Source organism: Solea senegalensis, linkage group LG20, assembly GCF_019176455.1.
Source record: "Solea senegalensis isolate Sse05_10M linkage group LG20, IFAPA_SoseM_1, whole genome shotgun sequence".
NCBI lineage: Eukaryota > Metazoa > Chordata > Actinopteri > Pleuronectiformes > Soleidae > Solea > Solea senegalensis.
Window position 1 is genome coordinate 13,414,427 of NC_058039.1, and position 19,192 is coordinate 13,433,618.

At 38.2% G+C, this 19,192-nt stretch overlaps 2 protein-coding genes across 10 annotated transcripts in view; one reads left to right on the forward strand and one right to left on the reverse strand.

Annotated features, from left to right (window-relative positions):
- Positions 1-331: 331 nt before the first annotated feature.
- Positions 332-4,587, forward strand: illr4 (immune-related, lectin-like receptor 4). Of its 2 annotated transcripts, XM_044052383.1 has the most exons (7): positions 335-554; positions 699-785; positions 2,367-2,477; positions 3,162-3,239; positions 3,676-3,827; positions 3,921-4,045; positions 4,145-4,584. In XM_044052383.1, exons 1-7 carry the CDS (start codon positions 491-493, stop codon positions 4,329-4,331), a joined length of 804 nt encoding a protein of 267 aa, XP_043908318.1. In that variant the 5' UTR covers positions 335-490; the 3' UTR covers positions 4,332-4,584. The 2 variants fall into 2 exon arrangements, with proteins under 2 accessions (XP_043908317.1, XP_043908318.1); XM_044052382.1 differs by having other exon boundaries at positions 332-554; positions 3,921-4,587.
- Positions 4,588-4,844: 257 nt separating this feature from the next.
- The window catches only part of LOC122786194, a 33,850-nt gene continuing 19,502 nt past the window's right edge, over positions 4,845-19,192 (reverse strand). For 4 of the 8 annotated variants that reach the window (XM_044052317.1, XM_044052315.1, XM_044052311.1 and 1 more), the window contains 25 exons: positions 18,887-19,064; positions 18,518-18,721; positions 17,454-17,616; positions 17,162-17,232; positions 15,871-15,960; positions 15,498-15,730; positions 14,981-15,161; positions 14,416-14,610; positions 14,073-14,223; positions 13,807-13,949; positions 13,390-13,533; positions 12,773-12,923; positions 12,518-12,690; positions 12,234-12,369; positions 11,139-11,350; positions 10,867-10,984; positions 10,647-10,759; positions 9,466-9,640; positions 8,053-8,237; positions 7,802-7,973; positions 7,448-7,599; positions 6,787-6,901; positions 6,452-6,703; positions 6,212-6,341; positions 4,845-5,366 (listed from right to left, as the gene is read on the reverse strand). In XM_044052317.1, coding sequence (XP_043908252.1) covers positions 5,201-5,366; positions 6,212-6,341; positions 6,452-6,703; positions 6,787-6,901; positions 7,448-7,599; positions 7,802-7,973; positions 8,053-8,237; positions 9,466-9,640; positions 10,647-10,759; positions 10,867-10,984; positions 11,139-11,350; positions 12,234-12,369; positions 12,518-12,690; positions 12,773-12,923; positions 13,390-13,533; positions 13,807-13,949; positions 14,073-14,223; positions 14,416-14,610; positions 14,981-15,161; positions 15,498-15,730; positions 15,871-15,960; positions 17,162-17,232; positions 17,454-17,616; positions 18,518-18,721; positions 18,887-19,064 — 4,003 coding nt within the window. In that variant the 3' untranslated portion in view covers positions 4,845-5,200. Of the gene's footprint in view, positions 5,367-6,211; positions 6,342-6,451; positions 6,704-6,786; positions 6,902-7,447; positions 7,600-7,801; positions 7,974-8,052; positions 8,238-9,465; positions 9,641-10,646; positions 10,760-10,866; positions 10,985-11,138; positions 11,351-12,233; positions 12,370-12,517; positions 12,691-12,772; positions 12,924-13,389; positions 13,534-13,806; positions 13,950-14,072; positions 14,224-14,415; positions 14,611-14,980; positions 15,162-15,497; positions 15,731-15,870; positions 15,961-17,161; positions 17,233-17,453; positions 17,617-18,517; positions 18,722-18,886; positions 19,065-19,192 lie in introns of those variants that run through there. The other 4 variants (XM_044052314.1, XM_044052313.1, XM_044052312.1 and 1 more) reach the window with 4 other exon arrangements.

Genomic DNA, 19,192 nt, shown 5'->3' on the forward strand with positions numbered 1-19,192 from the left:
ACATACTGTATATCACAATTACTGATGCATTCATGGACATACAGTATGAGTTATGAGCAGCTGGTTATGAAGAAGATATACTTAATTTATTTTTGTCTGGGGAGTTTAATTTGTATCTAACATCATAGTTTTTAATCCTTTATTTTGCCTTAATAGTGGAAGCAAACCTTTAAGTAAAACTGGGGTCGACAAGTACAAGTAGTTGGATGTTATTGATTTTTCTTTATAATAATTTCTCATGATTTGATTGTAACAGTGTTGGTTTAGGAAGTGAAAATGGCAGAGAAGGGAGAATAAGTGTTTGTGTGTGACATCACTGGTGTTCATTATGGGGAAGTGTCATCAGTATGTGATGAGAAAAACCTTTTCTTTTCTTTCTAAAAAAAAGAGAGAGACTGACAAGAGAGATATGAGGAGTATTTGAACAGGATGCTGCAAAACTTAAGTGGATTTCTCTTTTAAACTCACTGATGGTCACACAGAAGAAAACATGCCTGAAGCTGATGTCATTTACACTGATGTCAAGTTCACAACAGACAGAAGAAGCAGAAGTGGTGAGTCTTAAATTATTCAGTGAAAAACAAACAGTTTTTATTTGTCGATTTATTTGTCGATTTGAAGATCGTGGATTTTCACTGAACTTGAACTCCCGATGACGATGCAAAGTTGTCAAAAAAAATGTTTTTAATGTTGTGCAGCAGAGGCCACATCCTCATCTGCTCAGACCACGTACTGCGAAGTCAAGATCCCACAAAGTGATCCGACACCACGACCAGAACAGCCCGGTGGGTACATCTGATTTAAATCATCACATCTGTGACTAGAAAGGACAATTTAAAAACATTCAGTTTCTAAAAGATACAACCAGAAATAAAATTAACATAATAAATATTGTCTATAATAGTAGTTGGACTTGTATTAAGTATTGTATAAATTACCTCAAAGGGATACTTGAGTAAAAGTATCTTACCAGAAAATGACTTTGGTCGAAGTTGAAGTCAGTTTAAATTTTTTTTCTGTTTTCTGTTATAAAATGTACTTAAGTTTTAGAAGTAAAAGTATTAAAAAAGTGTTAGGGTTGAGTTAAGTTTAGATGACGAGAGAGAAAAGGAAAAAGGGAAGTCTGTTACATTATTGGGATGTGAATAAAAGAAAGAAAGAAAAAAAGGAAATGACCATGACAAAGGTCATGGTTGTATTTACAGTCGTCACTTACAAGAAAAGTGTGTCTTTCTTCTGGTATTTCTTATGTTGTGGGGACCTAATTCCATTTACACAGTCACATTACAGGGACTTGTTTTCCTTATGAGGACAAAAATCAAATCCAATCAAGAGATCAAGGTTCGAGCACTACTAAATATGGTTATGGTTAAAGTAACTCTACAGGAAATTAATGTAAGTTAATGCAATATCCTCTGAAGTCACAGTGTGTGTGTGTGTTCTTCCTGTTTCCATGTGTTGCTCCCTCACTTTCAGTTCTTCTTAAAGCCACTGTTCACACAATAGTCCATAAATTACAATTTTAAATGTATATAAATATCTGTATTAACCGGTAGAAAACAAACAAATATCCACATGTAGGAGATTATAGTACAGTAACAATAGTATGATCACTTACTTTGTAAAAAAAATTCTTTTAGAAAACTTAAAAAGTTTGTGGTCAGTAGTGATAAAGCTGTAGTGTGTAATCAGTGGTGTTTTATATGGTTTTGTAACTTTTGCACATTTCTGTAACTGTGTGTATTTGTTTATTGTTTTGTTGTTTAGTCTTTGGGGTCCTGTGTGACCTCTTGACCCCTCCTCACATGTTTTAATATTCTTTTTCCTTCTGGATTTTAATGCAATTTGTGTGTGTAAAAAACAAACAAAACAAAACCACAATAAGATTCATGCGTTCACACACTTCTGATACGATTCTCTCTCTTCTGTGTTTCTATGACCCTTCAAGTTCACACAGCAGCACTACGGCTGCAAATACCACAAAGAAGAGAACAGGAAATGTTTTAGTAGAGAAATAAAAGATAAGATAAGATCAGATCTTTATCACAGCCACTATTTTAGCAACTCACTATTGCATTTTCTCTCGAAGCAGACAGCAAAGCAGGTCATAAAAAGTGCACTGTTTTTGTAATTACTTAACAAAGTAAGTCCACAGAGGGCAATAGAGGCTCTATAGTGGCGCTTTAAGATGCCCACAATACATTGGTGTATTCTGATTATGTTCTCATGAAGCCTGCAACCACTCATTACTCAGTTTAATGTTTCATAACAGTTGAGTTAAAACATTTTTAAACACCCATTGTCACCCAGAATCTGCGGTGAGGCTGAACCTGTCTCGTCTCTGTGTGTCTCCTGCCGCTGAACAGACTCCCAACATCCTGCAAAAAGACGAGGGACGCTGCTGACAGTAGAGAGAGTGGCTCTGCTGGTTCTCAGCCTCCTGCTGGTGGCTGCTGTTGCTGCTCTTTTTGTGACGCGTGAGTTTATTTCTTCTATGGTGGCCCCTGAAGTGCAAATCCACAAAGGAGTATTAGGGCCAGCCAAAAAAAAAAAAAAATCTGGCACAAGGGGAAAAAGCAAGGGGAAAAAATAAATAAATAAGAATAATAATTAAAAGAAATTCAGCACAAGAAAAAAAAAGTTTGTATGGTTTATCCTCCTGAACAAACCAAGTTTCCGACACAGTCTCTTCAGCGTCCTAATACTTATTACCACACCGTGTTTATGAGCCAAAAGAGAGATAATTTCCTTATTTTTATAGCCAATAATTGACGCGTCTTTAGAGGCAGCCATGGCCATAGACTATAGTACTTTGATATTTTGTAAGTTAACTTATTTTTATGCCTGACTTTTTTTTTTTGTCTGCTTTTTTCCCTTTATATACAAAAATACAAAAATACAAAACACCAACACAAGTAGGAAAAGACAACATTAATACAGCATTAACTAAACTATTTTTGTTGGGCCACCATATTCTTCTCAGTGAATTTGTTTAGACTGAATAAGATACGTTTGTGGTTTACCCCCCAATTCTGTCAGTCACTGCCATTTACATAACAGAGAGCAATTCATAGAGTTAATTATCAAAATTAAATTAAATATTGGAGCATAATTTCATTTCTGACCACTCTCGTCTTTATTCTCTTTCATTTTGCAATCAGATCTAAAAAACACTCAAACCAAGTCAGAGCTTGAAAGGCTCCAAAGCAGTTTCCCTGCTGTGTTGAACAATTACACAGGTAAGTTCTTCCACTTTGCTTTGAAGTTCTGGTAATGTGGTAATTAACTAATCACAAATAACGTTAAGTGGGTGTTAGTAAACGCATAATTAGCAGTTATTATTGCTTTTAAGACACTTATAGTTCTTGCTAGATAATCGTTAACAGCTCATGTACCCTTTTATTAATAATTACATTAAATAAATAGTAATAAAAATCTTATCATTATTTCTTGTTCACAAACTTATAAGCACTTACTTGAAATGACTTATTGAGTTTTATTTACCCTACGAACCTGAGTAAGGCGTTAATTAATATAAATACAACTTAAGTGTTAAAATCCTTACACAGCAATACTGGTTTGGAAGATATTTATAAGCATTATTATGGAATTATGTTTATAGGCATCTGACAAGGTTTTATTCGTGGTTAATCTGTTGCTGTGCTCTCCTCAAAGGCAAAACATGTCCAACGTGTGATGAAGGCTGGGAGCATCATGGTGGAAAGTGCTACTTTTTCACCTCCACTCCTTTGACCTGGAGCAAGAGCAGATTAGAATGCTCGACACTGGGAGGAGACCTGGTTGTGATAAACAACAAAGAAGAGCAGGTCCATGTTCTCATGAATATCCCAGTCCGATAATCAAACTAAATCTGTCACTTCTTCACAGTGTTAACTTCTTCATCACCTCTTCCTCTTCAGAAATTCCTGGTGTCAAGACTGATGACAAAAATGATAGACCCTGAGGACAAGTTCTGGATTGGACTGACAGACTCAGAGACAGAGGGCAAGTGGACGTGGGTGGATGGATTACCACTGAACACCAGGTTCAACCTTTATGAAAAGAGCTTTTCCATTCATTTGCAGCATCAAAGTTACACTGTTTCTATTGATCCAGATCTGTTTCTTTTCCCTTGTTTTCCTAGTTGGACCTATTGGCTCGGCGCTAACCCGGACAACTGGAAACAAGAGGATCCTGAGGGAGAGGACTGTGTGAGGATGGGGGAGAAAGACGGAGCTCCGGACCTGAAGTGCTGGCTTGACAAATCCTGCAAAAATCCTCAAAAAAGTATTTGTGAGAAACAAATGGGATTTTACACTTCATCCAGCTAAATCTTTTTAGTGATGCTAATTTTCTTATTTAAAAAAAAAAAACATTTGAATTCCTTCTCCAGAAGAAGGACATGTTATCTATCTCTTTGCACATACTTTTCAAAAGTTCCCTCATCAAATTTCCATATAGGGTTGCAAAATTTTCATGGAAATAAACAGGAATCTATGAGAATAAACGGGACATTTTTTGGAAATTTAAATTTGGGAACTTAAATATAATTTGTAAATAATATATTGTTTTTCATGTTTTTGTTGTTCAATAAAATAAATAAGTATTGATAAATCTGCATCATGTTTTTTTTTTTATTTTATAATTTTGCATAGATGGATATTTGTATACAACACAGTTTCTTTAAACTCTCCCAAATCTCCTCTCAACTCCCATGGAATGTTTCTAGAATTTTCTGCCCCTTTGCAACTAATATTTCCACATAATGTCAAAATCATCCCATGTGAGAAGACAGCAGCTGAAAAATAAACCCCTAAAATAGGTAAAAAAAAAAAGGACCACAGTAATGAAAACATTTTATTCCAACGATACAAAAGAAGGGTCACAAAATGGGTATTATTTACAATGAAATGTATAACTTTGAACATTGAACTGAAAGTGACAAAAAAAAAAATGTAAGGTGCACCATGTTTTCATCAGAACGTGCTGAAAACAGGATTAAACCGGTCTACGTTTAAACGCTTTCAGGTGATCGTTGGAAAGATTAAATTTAACTATTTAGGTTTCGCTGGAATGCTCTACATTCTTTTCAGCTTAACATAGTTTTTTCCCCCAAAAAACAACGAAAAAAACCCACCACCATTCTCAAAACACCAGGTGTAAATGTTGAGCCTTAACTCGTTTGTCATCCGTACCTCGTCTAAGTTCCTTCCCGCAGCTGCTGCACAGCGAGACTTCGCATGAGCATGGCCTCGATGGGGCCGTCATCCAGACGAGTGGAGGAGAACCACAGGAGGCTGCTGGGGAAACAGCGGCGCTCCGGGAGAAGGTAAAACACATCGCTGCGATTCCTCATCGAGTCCGAGCTGAAAGTGGAAAAGAGAGAAGGATAACATTTTGTCAATCGGGGGCTGTTCAAACGTCCTTAATAAGATAGTTCAGCCTCACTGAAAGCGCAGCTGTAAGTGGGGACGCAAGAAGAAATAAAAGATTAACCTAAAGAAGAAATTTACACCTGCTCAATTCTACGATATCTTTAGGAATCCAAACAACGTCTGCACACACTGTTGCCCTTAGTGAGTCACCTGCTGTACAGTTGTGATTAACAGATGGATATTCCTTGCATTTATAGATAGATTAATTCACTATTTTTTAACAGTTGTGCAGCCTTTTCCCACTGAATACCAACATTTGTAAAACAGCTCATTCACTACAACAAAGTCCATAGAGAAAATCAGTGATTTTACATCACAACATACAGGAGATCCACTGTTGCCTCCATCAGTTAATTCAAATGTGTTATTTAAGTTCTGTAAGAAAATCTTTGTTTAGGTTGATTTCAGTGACACAAATTAACTGTACGAGGCAGCAGTAGACCAGCAGCTCCTGTCTCAATGCGAGCTAAAAATACAGATTTTCAGGATGGAATCTGGTGCGGGAGGGCAAACTGTAAACTGACTTCAATTTCTAGCCAGAAAAGTCTGTACAATAGTGAGATTAAGTTGCTACCATGTTCTTTAGATAACATAGATTTAAGCAGGTGTAGATTAGTAGCTAATAGCTAAAATCAGTTGAGCCATGTATTCAGTAAGGGTGAGCACCTGTGACCCGGGCTGGTGACTGGCAAACACAGCAGAACTCCGGGGAAGTCATGTGTTGTTTATGCACACAGCACAACTTCTAGTTTGAAAAGAAAACTTCAGACACTCACCATTTGGAGAGGTAGAACTGAAATAGTCTGACTGGGCAGCGCAGAGGGTCCTCCAAGTTCTCCATCATCTCCAAATAATTCTGTTTATTTTCCTCTTTCTTGCGTTTTTTAGCGGGAACTTCATCTGTATCTGTGTAAAACACACACACACACACACACACACACACACATACATCAACAATCATGTTTTTATTACAGATGCTGGCTATTTAGGTTATTTTGGTCTCAGTCAAACTATACCTGACTCTGCTTCCTTTGTGGATGAAGGTGGGGAGAAGCGCAGGTAGGTGGTCTTGGTTTTGTCAGGACCGGTTCTGCTGCAGCACCTCAAGCGGGCGAAGGACAGTTGGTGGTGCTGCTCTACCGTGGTGAAGCCAAAGAACTTGCAGAAGAAGAAGAGCAGCGTGTTGAGGAGGACAATGGGGGAATATGTCCCCAACTGTTTACATTCCCAAAGAAAGTCCTCCTCCACACATGAACCACTGAGACCTGCCGGAGAGGACAACAGAGACGGGATCTGTGAGCCGACTCGGTCTGAGACATAGATGGAGATAAAGACCTGCACGATGACTTACCACTGCCTGACACCGGAGGTTTGAAATCTCTGAGGATCTTGATAAACTCGGTGGAGAACTTCTTGTAGATCAGATCACTAAAGATGTTCTCCACACGATCGTTGTCAAAGAGATACTGCAGGCAGACAACAACAGTGTAAGTGAATGCAAGCATTTATGCACAAAAACAAGACATCAAGCAGGGGAGGAAAAGTTCCAAAGGGGGTGTGTGACACAAATCAGTCCCTCAGTCACTGAGAACAATACAGTGATTAGAATTTACTGCAGTTAAATGATTAAACACTGTCACTATGTATATAAAATAAGTTGTTAAATGTCACTGAACACAAAAACTGAAACAGTAACAGTGACAAATGACGTTTATAACGCATTTAGTATAATAGTAAATAGTAAAACTGATTCAAGAAATCAGACTGTTACTATCATGTTCGGTTGCGCTGAATAAAATCACATCTCTTGCACCAAAGTCCATCGAGAAAATCAGCATTTTTAGCTTATGATAGAAACTGCTGGTCTACTGCTGCCTTTTGTGGTAAGTTAGTGTCACTAAAGTGAATCTGAATGAAGGATTTCAAGCACCAAAATCACAAGAACAAAGAAATCTGAGCCTGATGCAGCAGGTTAGTGCGAGAGCACCCCGTGTTTGTGTTGTTCACAGTACCTGTTGAATGCTCAGGCAGAGGTAGAACAGAGTGTCGGGCGAGTACGGCTCACCGTCGGCTTGTTTCCCCTCCGTGATGAAGTGAGAGAGAGCGTTGCTCAGTTCAAATGCGGAGCAGTGAAGAATATTCTCCTTTAAAGTCACAGAGTGAGCTAAAGGATCAAAGTGGAAAACAAAAAAAACAAACTTTATTTGCAATATCAAATAGACAAAATGCCTGTTTGTTTTACATTTAAACATCTGTTCAAACCTGTCTTAACTTATAGACTTCAAATATGCTTCTATTGAGCAAAAACCTGAGCTTACTGAAAATCATATTTTATGAAAAGAGGAAATAATACTGAGAAAACATACATGAATCTATGTCCAGGTCAATTTGTGATTTCCTCCATTGAATCCATCTCCTCCAGGCATCAAGTCCAAACTGACAATCCAATTTTTGGTACTTTATGGATCCAACTTTAGAACAATCCTTCTGAGGCGTCTCCTCTTCAGCCGCCTTGGACAACGTCTCTATTTTACATCTCTGAGACAGAGGGAAGAGACAATTTTACATCACACAATCATGAGATCACAGCCTTTAAATCGCACAGGTGGCTTCTCACCGTGTTTTTGTTGTTGTTGTTGCCGTGGACGTCGATGAAAATCTGCAGGAAGTGTGGAGGAACAGGTGAAGAGCTCGTCGAGCTCTGAGGCTCCTCCCTCGTCTGGAGAACAGCAGCAGGAGTGTGTGATCCACTGGAAGAACCCAGGCTGACATCAGTGAAGGAATCCTTTTCAAATATTTGCTCTGAAAATAACAAAGTCACATTTGTTCTTGAGAAACTATCCTAAATGCAATCTTTCATCAAAATAAATACAGTATGTTTATGGTCAGCTGTAGGTGAAAATATACGTCCTAAAATACACAACATAACACATCAAACTGAGACATGTATATTTATATTATTTTTTATAATGATATTGGCTTTAAAATGTTATGTATGCTAAGTTCCTACTATATGACAAGTGCCTAAAACAGTAGAGTGAATAGACAGCTACCTCCTTGGCTTCTAAACTTATTAATGGCATCTCCAACTCTTATTTTATGTTTATTTATTTTGCACAATGAAGAAAATGGTGTATCTACATCTGCTGCGACACGAGAATACAAAATATGATGTTTATTTTGTTGCAAAAGGGATTAAATGACGTATGTCTTTATATATTTATAAATATATACTTTAAGCTGTTGTGCACTGCTTTCAAATATAAAGAAATATCACATTACATTCTGGAATGCAGCTGCTTGTTTCATCACCAAAATGCTATAAACCACATCACCCCTGTTCTATGACACATCCACTGGCTCCCAGTCCAATTCCACAGACAGAATACAATAAAATTCTCCTCTACACTTATGAGACTCTCCATAACCCCACAAACCCCTAACCCCCTCCAATCTCCTCCTCATCTGCTCCCACTTCCACTCTCGACACACTGTGAAAACTGATTTTCAACAAAGTAAAATAAGCATACATTTACATTCACATTACAGTCTGGAAGTGGCTGAACTAGCTAGTGTATTAGCAGCTTATTTTTCTAAAAACAAGAACATTTTAATCAAAGTATATAATATCATAATATTTCTGGTAGAGTTCCTTTTGCAGTGTGTTCTACCTCCTTATTACTCGATACACTTCCTGCTTGACCTTCCTACATGAGTTCCAGAGCCTTCAGCCAACGGAACTCACTAACCCAACTTATCAGCAATCTCTAACCACCTTCACATACTGCCTCAAAACTCACCTCTTCAGAATGTATTACTCTCTGTGAATGTGCCACTCAACTTATGATACTGTTAACATCTCCTCTACATTTGCTCTGGTATTTGTGGTAAAGACTGTCAGAGTGCACTCTGCTGGCCAAACTTTGCCATAACACAATTTCTTAATGACACTACATTATGTTGCGTAAAATAAAGGTTTCATATCAAGGAAACACATACGTTGATAACGATAGAAATGATGATTTCTTACCACTGTGAATCTGAGTCATCTCTCTGGCCGTCAGCCTGTCCTCAACTTTACTCCCGTTGTCCTGCTTCGTCTCAGCTTTGCACCTGAAGTCGAGATCTTCCTTGCTAGGCTCCTGCTGGATCTTCTCATCGGTGGGGTTCACTGATGGCTCAGGTAGGAACATGGGCACAGGCAGCTGTGAAAGACACAGTTTGGGAAGCACAGACTCAGGAATCTGCTGGTGACACAGGTGTAACGTATAATACAGAATAGATTTAATTTGTGTATGACTTTATATAAAACAGGTGCAAAGCATACAAACAACTATTTTGATAGTTGAATAATCAGTTTGGGTGTTTTTTTTAATAATTTTAATAAAAAAACACTAAAACTGAATAATTGTAGTTTGTGGACAAAATCCGACATTTTACAACATCATCATTTCGAGGTTTGGGAAACACTGATCACCTCTTTTTCAAGAATTGATGACAGTTTATGGACCAAATAACATTCATTAATCAAGAAAATATTCAACAGATTAATCAAATATGAACTATAGTTGTTATAGGTACATCTAGGTTGTCATATACATAAACTATTTTATGTACTAAATTGTACTCATAATTAGAGCAGAGCTCTGTTTTAATAACAATATTTATCAAATACAAATTTCTACTTCAACAGCAACTTTAATATTTATTTATATTTTAAACTTCGACGCAAGACAATTATCTGAATGCTCTACCTTAAGATTTATAAAATGGTTCTCTCTTTTATTAGAGTTTGTCATAATAAAGAACTTTAAAACCACAATTAACTGGTTTCTTATACTTTCACTCAGTAGCAGTTTAATTATCTGACATTTTACAAAGAAATCATCAAATGCTTTGAAAATGTTTTATATGTGATATATTTTGGGCCCTTTAGACCTGTCGTACTCATAATAAATCTGTAATAATCATGTTTGGTGAACTGCTTGTTGCAAGAAACAGGAAAACAGCACAATACTTAAAGTAAAGATAAGAGTCTGAAGGGTCAATTGACCAAATGTGAGGTTATTTTGACACTAGATTAAAGGTATACATATAGAATCAGCTGATTTGTTGTTTTGTGTCAGTCCTAAGTGCAGACCATTCATTTCTACAGCTGTTATCGTGTCTGATTGAGACATTTGCCACAACAAAAGAGTTGTTTCAACATACCGGTAATGGCAGAGCCACAGGCTGTGGTGTGTACTGGCTGTACATGTTCATAGGCAGTGGAACATACACTGGTACAGGGATAGGCAGCACAATGACCTTGGGAAAAAAGTTGTCTTCACAAACCAAGAGAAAGAAAACAGAAACAACATCAGTCAACAGTTTTTTTTTCTGTTTCAGGCTGCATCGTTGAATCTTAATACGTTGATTTGGTGAAGTTTACCCGTCTGTGCCTCCGTTTCAGCAGTAGCTGTTGTACAGGAGACTCCTTTGTTGTGAACTAGTGGTGTGCAGAGCAACGACTTGTTCTTCAGTTCCTTAGTCTCAGTCTGAACACTCGCCTGAAGAACAACATCTCAATTTAACATTTATGCTTGAGATGTAAAAGGTCGGGGTAATGTGTTAGAGAACTTTGCAAGGTTATTACTTTTATTCCCCAACAAAGAATCTGAAAAGATACATTCTTATTAATAAAATGTGGAAAAGTGAACTTACATGTCCAAAAACCTTAGTTTGAATAACAGTGGTGGAGGCAGAGTCCACTTTTGTTTCTGGAAGTGGCGTACATTGCTGTTTATCTTGTTGTTTGGTTTGGTTGGCCTTGGCCTTATTATACTGAGCCAGATAACCAGCCAGTGAGATGACGTTACTGATGACAGGCGACGACTCTGGTGGCTCCACAGATGCAGAGGACAAAGAAACTGGAGCTGTAACACAGAGAGGATGTTTATAAAAAATCAACATCGCACTGAACACATTTACCTGCTCCTAACTCCTCTGAGATTTAAGGTAATCACAACATATCACAGACATCTTTTCTTTACATGGACATAAAAACTGGTTTTAAAGTTTTAAGAATATTTGTTGTGCCGTTAATGTTGATTTTGCCTTAAAGTTATTTTGCAGTAGCAGGATGATGAGACAAAAACGTGATCTTAATAACGTGTTGGTCCAGGAAGAGACCTATGAGACCTGTGTCCTACCACAAATTAGACTTGAACAGGCTTTTAAATAATAACACAGGGCAACTTTATTAGTTAGCTGGAGGCAACTGGACTTGCTTGAGTTAAGATGGAAGACATTTTACCTCTCATCCAAGAGGCTTCTTCAGTTCTGACTAACTAGTGGAAAAATCCAAGTTTTTAGCATATACAGGCTGGATATCCATCTAGAGAGTCGAGATATGAAAAAGGGGCAGCCATCATGGAATACTAACACAGAGTTTCCAAGCTAGAAATCGGAGTTCACTCCAACTCCAGATGGAACGCAGTGCAAGTGTTAGAGTTCACCTTTGTTGTCCTGTTTCTGAGTGTTAATCCTACTTGGAAGAGACCTCAGGACATCATTGTTGGAAACTGATAGTTGGTTTTCCCATGTTAACCTTAATGCTTCTTTCACCCCTCCTTCAAAACAACAGTCTTTCCTGGTCAGATTACATAAATTCTTATCACAAAAAGAGTGTCCTGGATTTTGTTCACAAAGTCCACTTGCCTAGGGGCTAACTCCTAAAGATGACTATGAACTGGACGACTGAGAACCTTCACAGAAAGGAAAGGTCAACCAACATCACACCGCAACAGCAACATTTACCTGCGTTCTTCATTTGGACCATTTTTCTGCAGAAGTGTAAGAGACAATTTAGGTTACAGAAGTGCATCACGTGCCCCAGCAAGGAAAGACTCTTCTTCAGTTCTCCTTTACGACCACAGGTGTCGCACTTGGCAACCTGAGAGAAAGCAGAGAGCAACATTCTGGTCACTCCTGTGAATATCCTCACCATCAATTAAGGATTTTTGGAATTTCAAAACACTTCAGCTTCCCCATTTAAAACAACACAGTTGTCCTACAGAGGGGGAACATCCATGTGAACTTACACATGAGAAGACTTTGTTGTATTTGGAACTGCAGTCTTCAGAACAGAAATCCTCGTCCCTCTCTCCATATCTTGCTGTCACCAGTGTTATGGACAGGGAGCTGCAGTAAGCACATGAGGGACAGCATTTGCCCCACTCATTCTCCCGATTCTTACAGAATATCACCTTGCAGCCTGAGACGAAGAAAAAGAAGTTGGTTTGTTTATCACATTCTACCTTGTGATAACATTAACATATAAACTTTGTTGTTCTCACCCTCGCTGCAAAAGCAGCAATCTTTGTTGTTGACCCTCTGAACGTCATAGACAGGCCGTACACTCTGACAGTATTCACACTTTCCCGTGATGTTGTTGGACTGCTTGAAGACTTCACAACAAGTCAGGCTGCACAAGAAATTTACTTTGCCCTACACAACAACACACACACACACACACAGATACTGTGTATAACACTTAACTTATAATATATAAGCTGCTCAGAAGAGATTTTAACAGTAGCAAATATATTTGAAGGAGACACAAGTTACTTAATGTGTTTAACTGAAAGGCACAACAGCAGTAGTTTAAATATCTGTAAACAAATACTTAATAATAATAGAGTTTCACCTCTCCACACATTAGATATGTCAGAAAATAGAAGCTGAAGATGACAACTGTGGAATAAAGACAGAAAACTGAAAACGCACCAGAGCCATATTTAACAAATAAACAATTTCAGCTTTTTCCCTTTATCGTTCACTGAATTTTACATTAAATTGAAACCTAATTTTGTGTTTGGTAACACAAATTTTTGTCAGGAGATCTTTTTTTATTGCTTTACACACACCTTAAGGATTAAGCAAGAGTCTAAAACAGAATGTGTCTGCAACATACCACTTCCTGGACAAGTTTGGGTTTATTTTTTATGATGTGTTGACAGTTGGCACAAAGCAGCTCGTCTGGTAGTTTGGGGGGATCGTGTGTTTGGTCAGAGGTTTCCGTCAGCTTAGTGGCAGCACTGGGTTCTTTCTGAGCCTCCTGTGGAACAGAAAAGAGAAGAAACAACATACAAATGTTTTCAACTGTAACATTAAAAATAAACGGTAAATTAATGACTAATTTATTTTACATGTTATTTAAAACATATGCACATATAATGTATGTGTATATAAGATTTAATCTTAATGGAAGGTGGGGAAAACTCAAACAAATGTCTTTCTTTGCAAAATGAACTTCTTATTAAATTTACAGGAGTCAGACAGACGGACAAACAAGCCTAAAACTGAATAAGACTCATTTCAAAAACGTTACCTGTTGATTGCTTTTTGACAGTGTTTCTTTATAGTTCATGGCACAAGTCAGAGAGCAGAAGTTCCTAAAGGAGGCGTCTGCCATGGCAAGGTGACAGGCTGGTACTGTGTTCTTCTTACAGTTGTCGCATTCCAGTTCGGCTCCTAAGGAGAAGGAGACGTTGTTGTGATAGAAGCCGACCCAAAACTATGCACCTACATTTTGAGATGCGAGAGCTGGAACTTGACAGACAGAGCTGCTGTTTTGACAAAGTCCCGGTCCAGTACCTGTTGCACTGACAGTCTGGATCTTTGATGCCATCACGCAGCTGCTGGAGCAGAAAAGCTCCACCACGTCGTCACTGCTTTTGTTCTCCATCATGTCTGATATTGGTTTGGAAGTGTGGCACATGGCACACAGCTGTGGCATCAGGATTTTCTGATGAGGATTAAAAAGCAAAAAGATAAATAACATTTTAACTTTTAATATGTCCTAATTGATCACTCTGTCTCCATAAAACCAAACTAAAAGCTCCTCTGGACCTTTATAGTCTATAGTATATAAATTACAAACACATAAAAAACAAGAGTATACAAGAAACTAAAAAAACAACGTTAACATTTTTCTCACCTTTTTGATTTGAGCCAAACAGTCTGCACTGCACAGTTTCTTAAGGACTCCTCCTGTCAGTAGCATAATCGGTATGTCGTAGCAGGAGTGACAGTTTATGCAGAGGCTCAGGCTGTGAATGTTGCAGAAACGGAGGTAACAGTGGTCACTGCAGACCTTGTGGATGGCGTCCTGATGAATGACCTCATGTTTGCTCTGCAGGAGGACAACCATCATTTATTCTCGGCTGTGAATTCAAATGTTAAAAGTCCATTCCCTGTTTAAATTCACAGTGTTTTCTTTATTCCCAGAGAATAAAGTTGCCAAATGGATTTGCTGAATTTCTAGCCTTTAACTGAAGATTTATTAAATAACAAAATACAATTTACAATTACAATTTTGAGTAATTTACCAAACAATTGTCTGGCTTACTTATTCTAGAATAGAAAGCCAGCAGTGCACCCCCTAGAAGCCTTAGTAAGTCAGGCAAACCGTTGGACAGGTATGGGAATTAAAGACAGACAATCCTTTGTATTTAACAAAAGATAAAAGACAAACTAAAATCTGGAATCTGTGGGTCTCTTACAATGCAGTATCTGTTGCACATGCTGCACTGTGAGTGAGATCCTACAGGGACGATGGGTATTTTGATGGACACTCCTTTCTTGTAGATGAATGAGGACAAACAGGTCTGACCGCAGAACTCCTTCAGTGTCCCTTCAATATCCACAGGAGCCTGGAGGACTTCCTGAGACTGACGTATGGGCCTGTGAGGAGGAGGGAGGACAGAATTGGTTAAAACAGCAACACTGTGATTACATGTTGTGGGGTGTTGCTTACAATGTAAAAGTACGTTGTGGAAAATGTAACAGTTATTGGTGATGTTACATTAAATTCCATTCAATGTATTGTCATTATTCTGAGCAGACTTTGGAAAATGAAATTTGCACTTCACTGGTGATCATTTTGAAACGCATTTATCCAAAGTCTGTGTTTACTGAGTTAATCCTCAATTATAATGTTTAAGAACGGCATTATCCCAAGCTAAAGCAGAAAGCATCACAAAAAAGTAGATCAGCAGAAACAAGACATTTTTGACTCACTCGAGGCAGAACTGGCATGTCTTTGTGACTGGTTTCATTTTGTAGAATTTAAAAAGGCAGGACGTAGAGCAGAAGATGTCGCTGTTGTCTTTCTTCTGAAAAAACGCCTCTCGATCCATCAGAACCTTTTTACAGCTGGCGCAAGTCACTTGTACTGCCACCTGGGTGATAGGGGGAGCAGGAGGGACACTCTCTTGGACGGGAGGGACAATCTCTTCAAGCTTTAAATCCTCCTGTCAAAAACAAAATAGAAAGACAAATCTCTGTCTCATATTTTCCGTAGCAGGCATTCACTGCAACCAATACTATCCCATACATCTGCTAAATTATACATTCTTTCTGTTTCTTGTGAAAGGTGTAATGTTTGTCCAACCTTTGCCAGTCCTCGCTCATCCTTGATGTGCTCAGTGGACATGGAGGGAGGATTCTGGTTGTACCCCACATCCATGGGCTCTTCTTTTATCTTGAAGAGAATCGATTAAAGACGTCAATTAGTGACGCAACACTTACTTTGCTGTTGTCAGTTTCGCTTATCGTTCACTTTAAAATCCAATCCAATCCAACTTTATTTGTTAAGCACTTTAAACAAACCACAATGGACCAAAGTGCTGTACAGAATAAATAAAAGGCATAATAATAAAAGGTTCAAAATTAGATAAAACAGCTTAAAATAAATTAGAATCATAAAATACAATAAGAATTAGCAGCATACAATAAAAAACAATAAATTCTATTCAAATTAAAATATGTAAAATAAATAAAACCAAACGTCTCATGAAGTGTCAAAGGCCAAAGAGAAAAGGTGGGTTTTAAGAAGGGATTTAAAAACAGACAAGGACGAGGCCTGTCTTATGTGGAGGGGCAGAGCATTCCAAAGTTTTGGAGCTGCTACAGCGAAGGCACGATCCCCTCTGAGCTTCCGCTTGGTTTTAGGCACACTCAGGAGCAGCTGATCAGCTGACCTGAGAGAGCGAGCGGGTGAGTATGGATGTAGAAGCTCAGAGAGGTAGGGCGGGGCAAGACCATTCAGGGATTTAAAAACAAATAAAATTGTTTTAAAATCGATCCTGAAGTGTATTAAAAGTCAGGAGCATCTGTATCTGGCACATCTGTATCTGTTATTTGAACGGAGAATGCAGTAAACTGGAGGAGTGAATGATTCTCTGCTGAGAAGACGGATCTGCTCATGCACGAGGTGAAGGCACATGAGCAGATCATACACAGTTGCAGCAAGAAACCTTCACTGAAGGACAGTTACAGATCCTCCACCATCTACTGATCCTCTGATACTTAGATAGCATAGGATATGGAATGGCATTAACAGATGAAGAAGAAGAAGAAGAAGAAGAAGAAGAGAAGGAGGAGGGCTGAAGTGTGTAACAAGCAGAGTTGTGAACCCGCATATGAAAGTGTGTCTAAATAAGCTTGGAAATACAGTGGCATTGACGGTAAACCAGGCTTTTGTTTGGTCAGTTGTGGAGCACCTTTTCTGCTGCACTAATACAACAAAAACAAGTGCATTTGCTACCTACACAACATGGGCACTAGGTGTGAAAACTGTGTGTAACACTATATGTTAGATATAGTCCAATATGTTCATATCACAGACGAAAAATATGTGGATTCAAATAATGAAAGAAAACAGCATCAATCTTAATACTCACACAACACACCTTTGCTAACAACGGCTTCATATCTTTAATGTCGTCCTCTGTAGGTGAAGCACTGTTCCTTTCTATAAAGACAGGGTTACATGTGATTCAAACAAACTGATCTGGACAATTAGGACACATTTTCAAGGCAAACACAGACAAGAGTCAGTACTAACTGCATTGCATATAAACATGAAAAATCTAAAATGTGTTCTGTTTCAGGAGAGGAAGGTCCGACAGCAAAATGCTGGAAACTTATCAGTGAGAATCAAGGTGAGTTAAAAAGTTGCTTTTTATGCAATACCTGAGAAAGAATCTGATCCAACAGCAAGCTGTGCCTTGAACACCATAAGACATCTGTCACTGCAGAAAAAGTCCAAGATGTCGTCTTTGTTTTTATTCTCAACCATGTCTGACATCTGATGGGAGGTCTGGCAAATGGGGCACAACTGAAGTGTGTCGACTTTCTGCAAAGGTGTAAAAACACAACAAGACTGATGTATTATTTATATAGTTGAAATGGTTGATATTGTCAAAATCAAAGAAATCATATCCTGTATGTAGCAGAGCTGCAACTAACGGTTATTTTCATAATCAATGAATCTGTCAAGTATTTTTCTGGTCCATAAAATGTCAACAAATGATGATTTGTGTTCTCAAACCTCAAATGATGATGATGTTCTCAAATGTCTTGCTTTGTCGACAAACCAGTTAATCCGTTTTAATGATTTATTTTGTTATGTGGTGCAAAGTAACTGGAAAAAAGTCACATTTAAGAAGCTGAAAAGCTTCTTGCTGGGATGATAAATAAGTGAGTGATTGGGATAATTGCTAATTTCATGTGAGTGACTTGAAAATGCAGTCTAGCTCCACTAAATACAGTATAATATACTGTATATATATACTTATAATTTTTTTTTACGTGCCAAAAGGGAACATCATACAGGATTGCACAATTTGCAATAATCACGTTTAAAAAATTCTTGTTTTTCACTTTAAAATGTTTTCTATCCTAGTACAGTCTTTAGTTCACTCTAATCAATCAAGTGTTTAGGAATCAAAGTGGTTATTCTAAGTGTTTATAGCGTCTTTGAGAAATTACTATTAATTTTGGTTTGGAACAATAGTGGCAAAAGTGTTCATATTGTCCCATACTGCATGTATTGTCAAATAATTACACATCTCAATTTCTCACAATCAATTACAAGTCCTGCACCTGGACCATGTAAGAACCACCTCTGTGATGACAGAACTTTGCCCTGATTGGCTGAAAGACATGCCTGACTTCTTTTAAGTAAAACAATATAACTCCTGACTCTCAGTTTTGTCTTGGATGGCAGTTTTTGGTCTCCGGCACTGATTCTGCACCTCTTTGAACTTGATGAAACACTGGTCACTGCAGACATATTTGATGCCGTCCTCCATCTTCACCACCATTTTTTCCTTCATGACAGTGGAACAGCAGATTTCACAGATAGAAATGGGCAAGTTGTTGACTTTGTGGTAGTTGATGAAGCAGGCCGAGCTGCACAGATTAAGGCCCAAACGGCCCACACGGGCCTTGAACGGGCACTGTGAATGACAAAAGAAACACATGTAGAGTAAGTCTAGCAGTCATCTCACAGGATTAGTTGACAATTAAAATAATATACCTTAACAGTTCATAATTGCTACATACACATATCAGTGCACAAACCCAAGCATAAGAAGCACAGAGTCGAATTCCTGTTTCCTTACATGGCAAAATTTGGCACACATCTTGCACTCTGTACGAGATAATGCCGTCTGGGGTTTATGGACAGTTAGTTTTCTCTTGGTTTGGACAGAAGAGAGACAAGCATTACTGCACAACTCCTTCATAGTCCCGGTTCTGTCCACTGGAGCCAGGATGATGTCGCGAGGACGTGAGATCACCCTGAGGAAAAAATGACGATGGATGAGATCAAGAGAAGGGTTACAAGAAAAAGTGTCAGAGTAACAAAAGGTTGGTTGGTTTGCAGTGGTATCGTAAAAATATGTACGGGAGCTCCATAGAGAAAAAGG

Coding starts and splice junctions, on each gene's coding strand:
- illr4 (XM_044052382.1), top strand. CDS start 491: ATGCCTGAAGCTGATGTCATTTACACTGATGTCAAGTTCACAACAGAC. Junction 2,478..3,161: donor TGCTGCTCTTTTTGTGACGC/GTGAGTTTATTT, acceptor TTTTGCAATCAG/ATCTAAAAAACACTCAAACC. Junction 3,828..3,920: donor TAAACAACAAAGAAGAGCAG/GTCCATGTTCTC, acceptor CTTCCTCTTCAG/AAATTCCTGGTGTCAAGACT.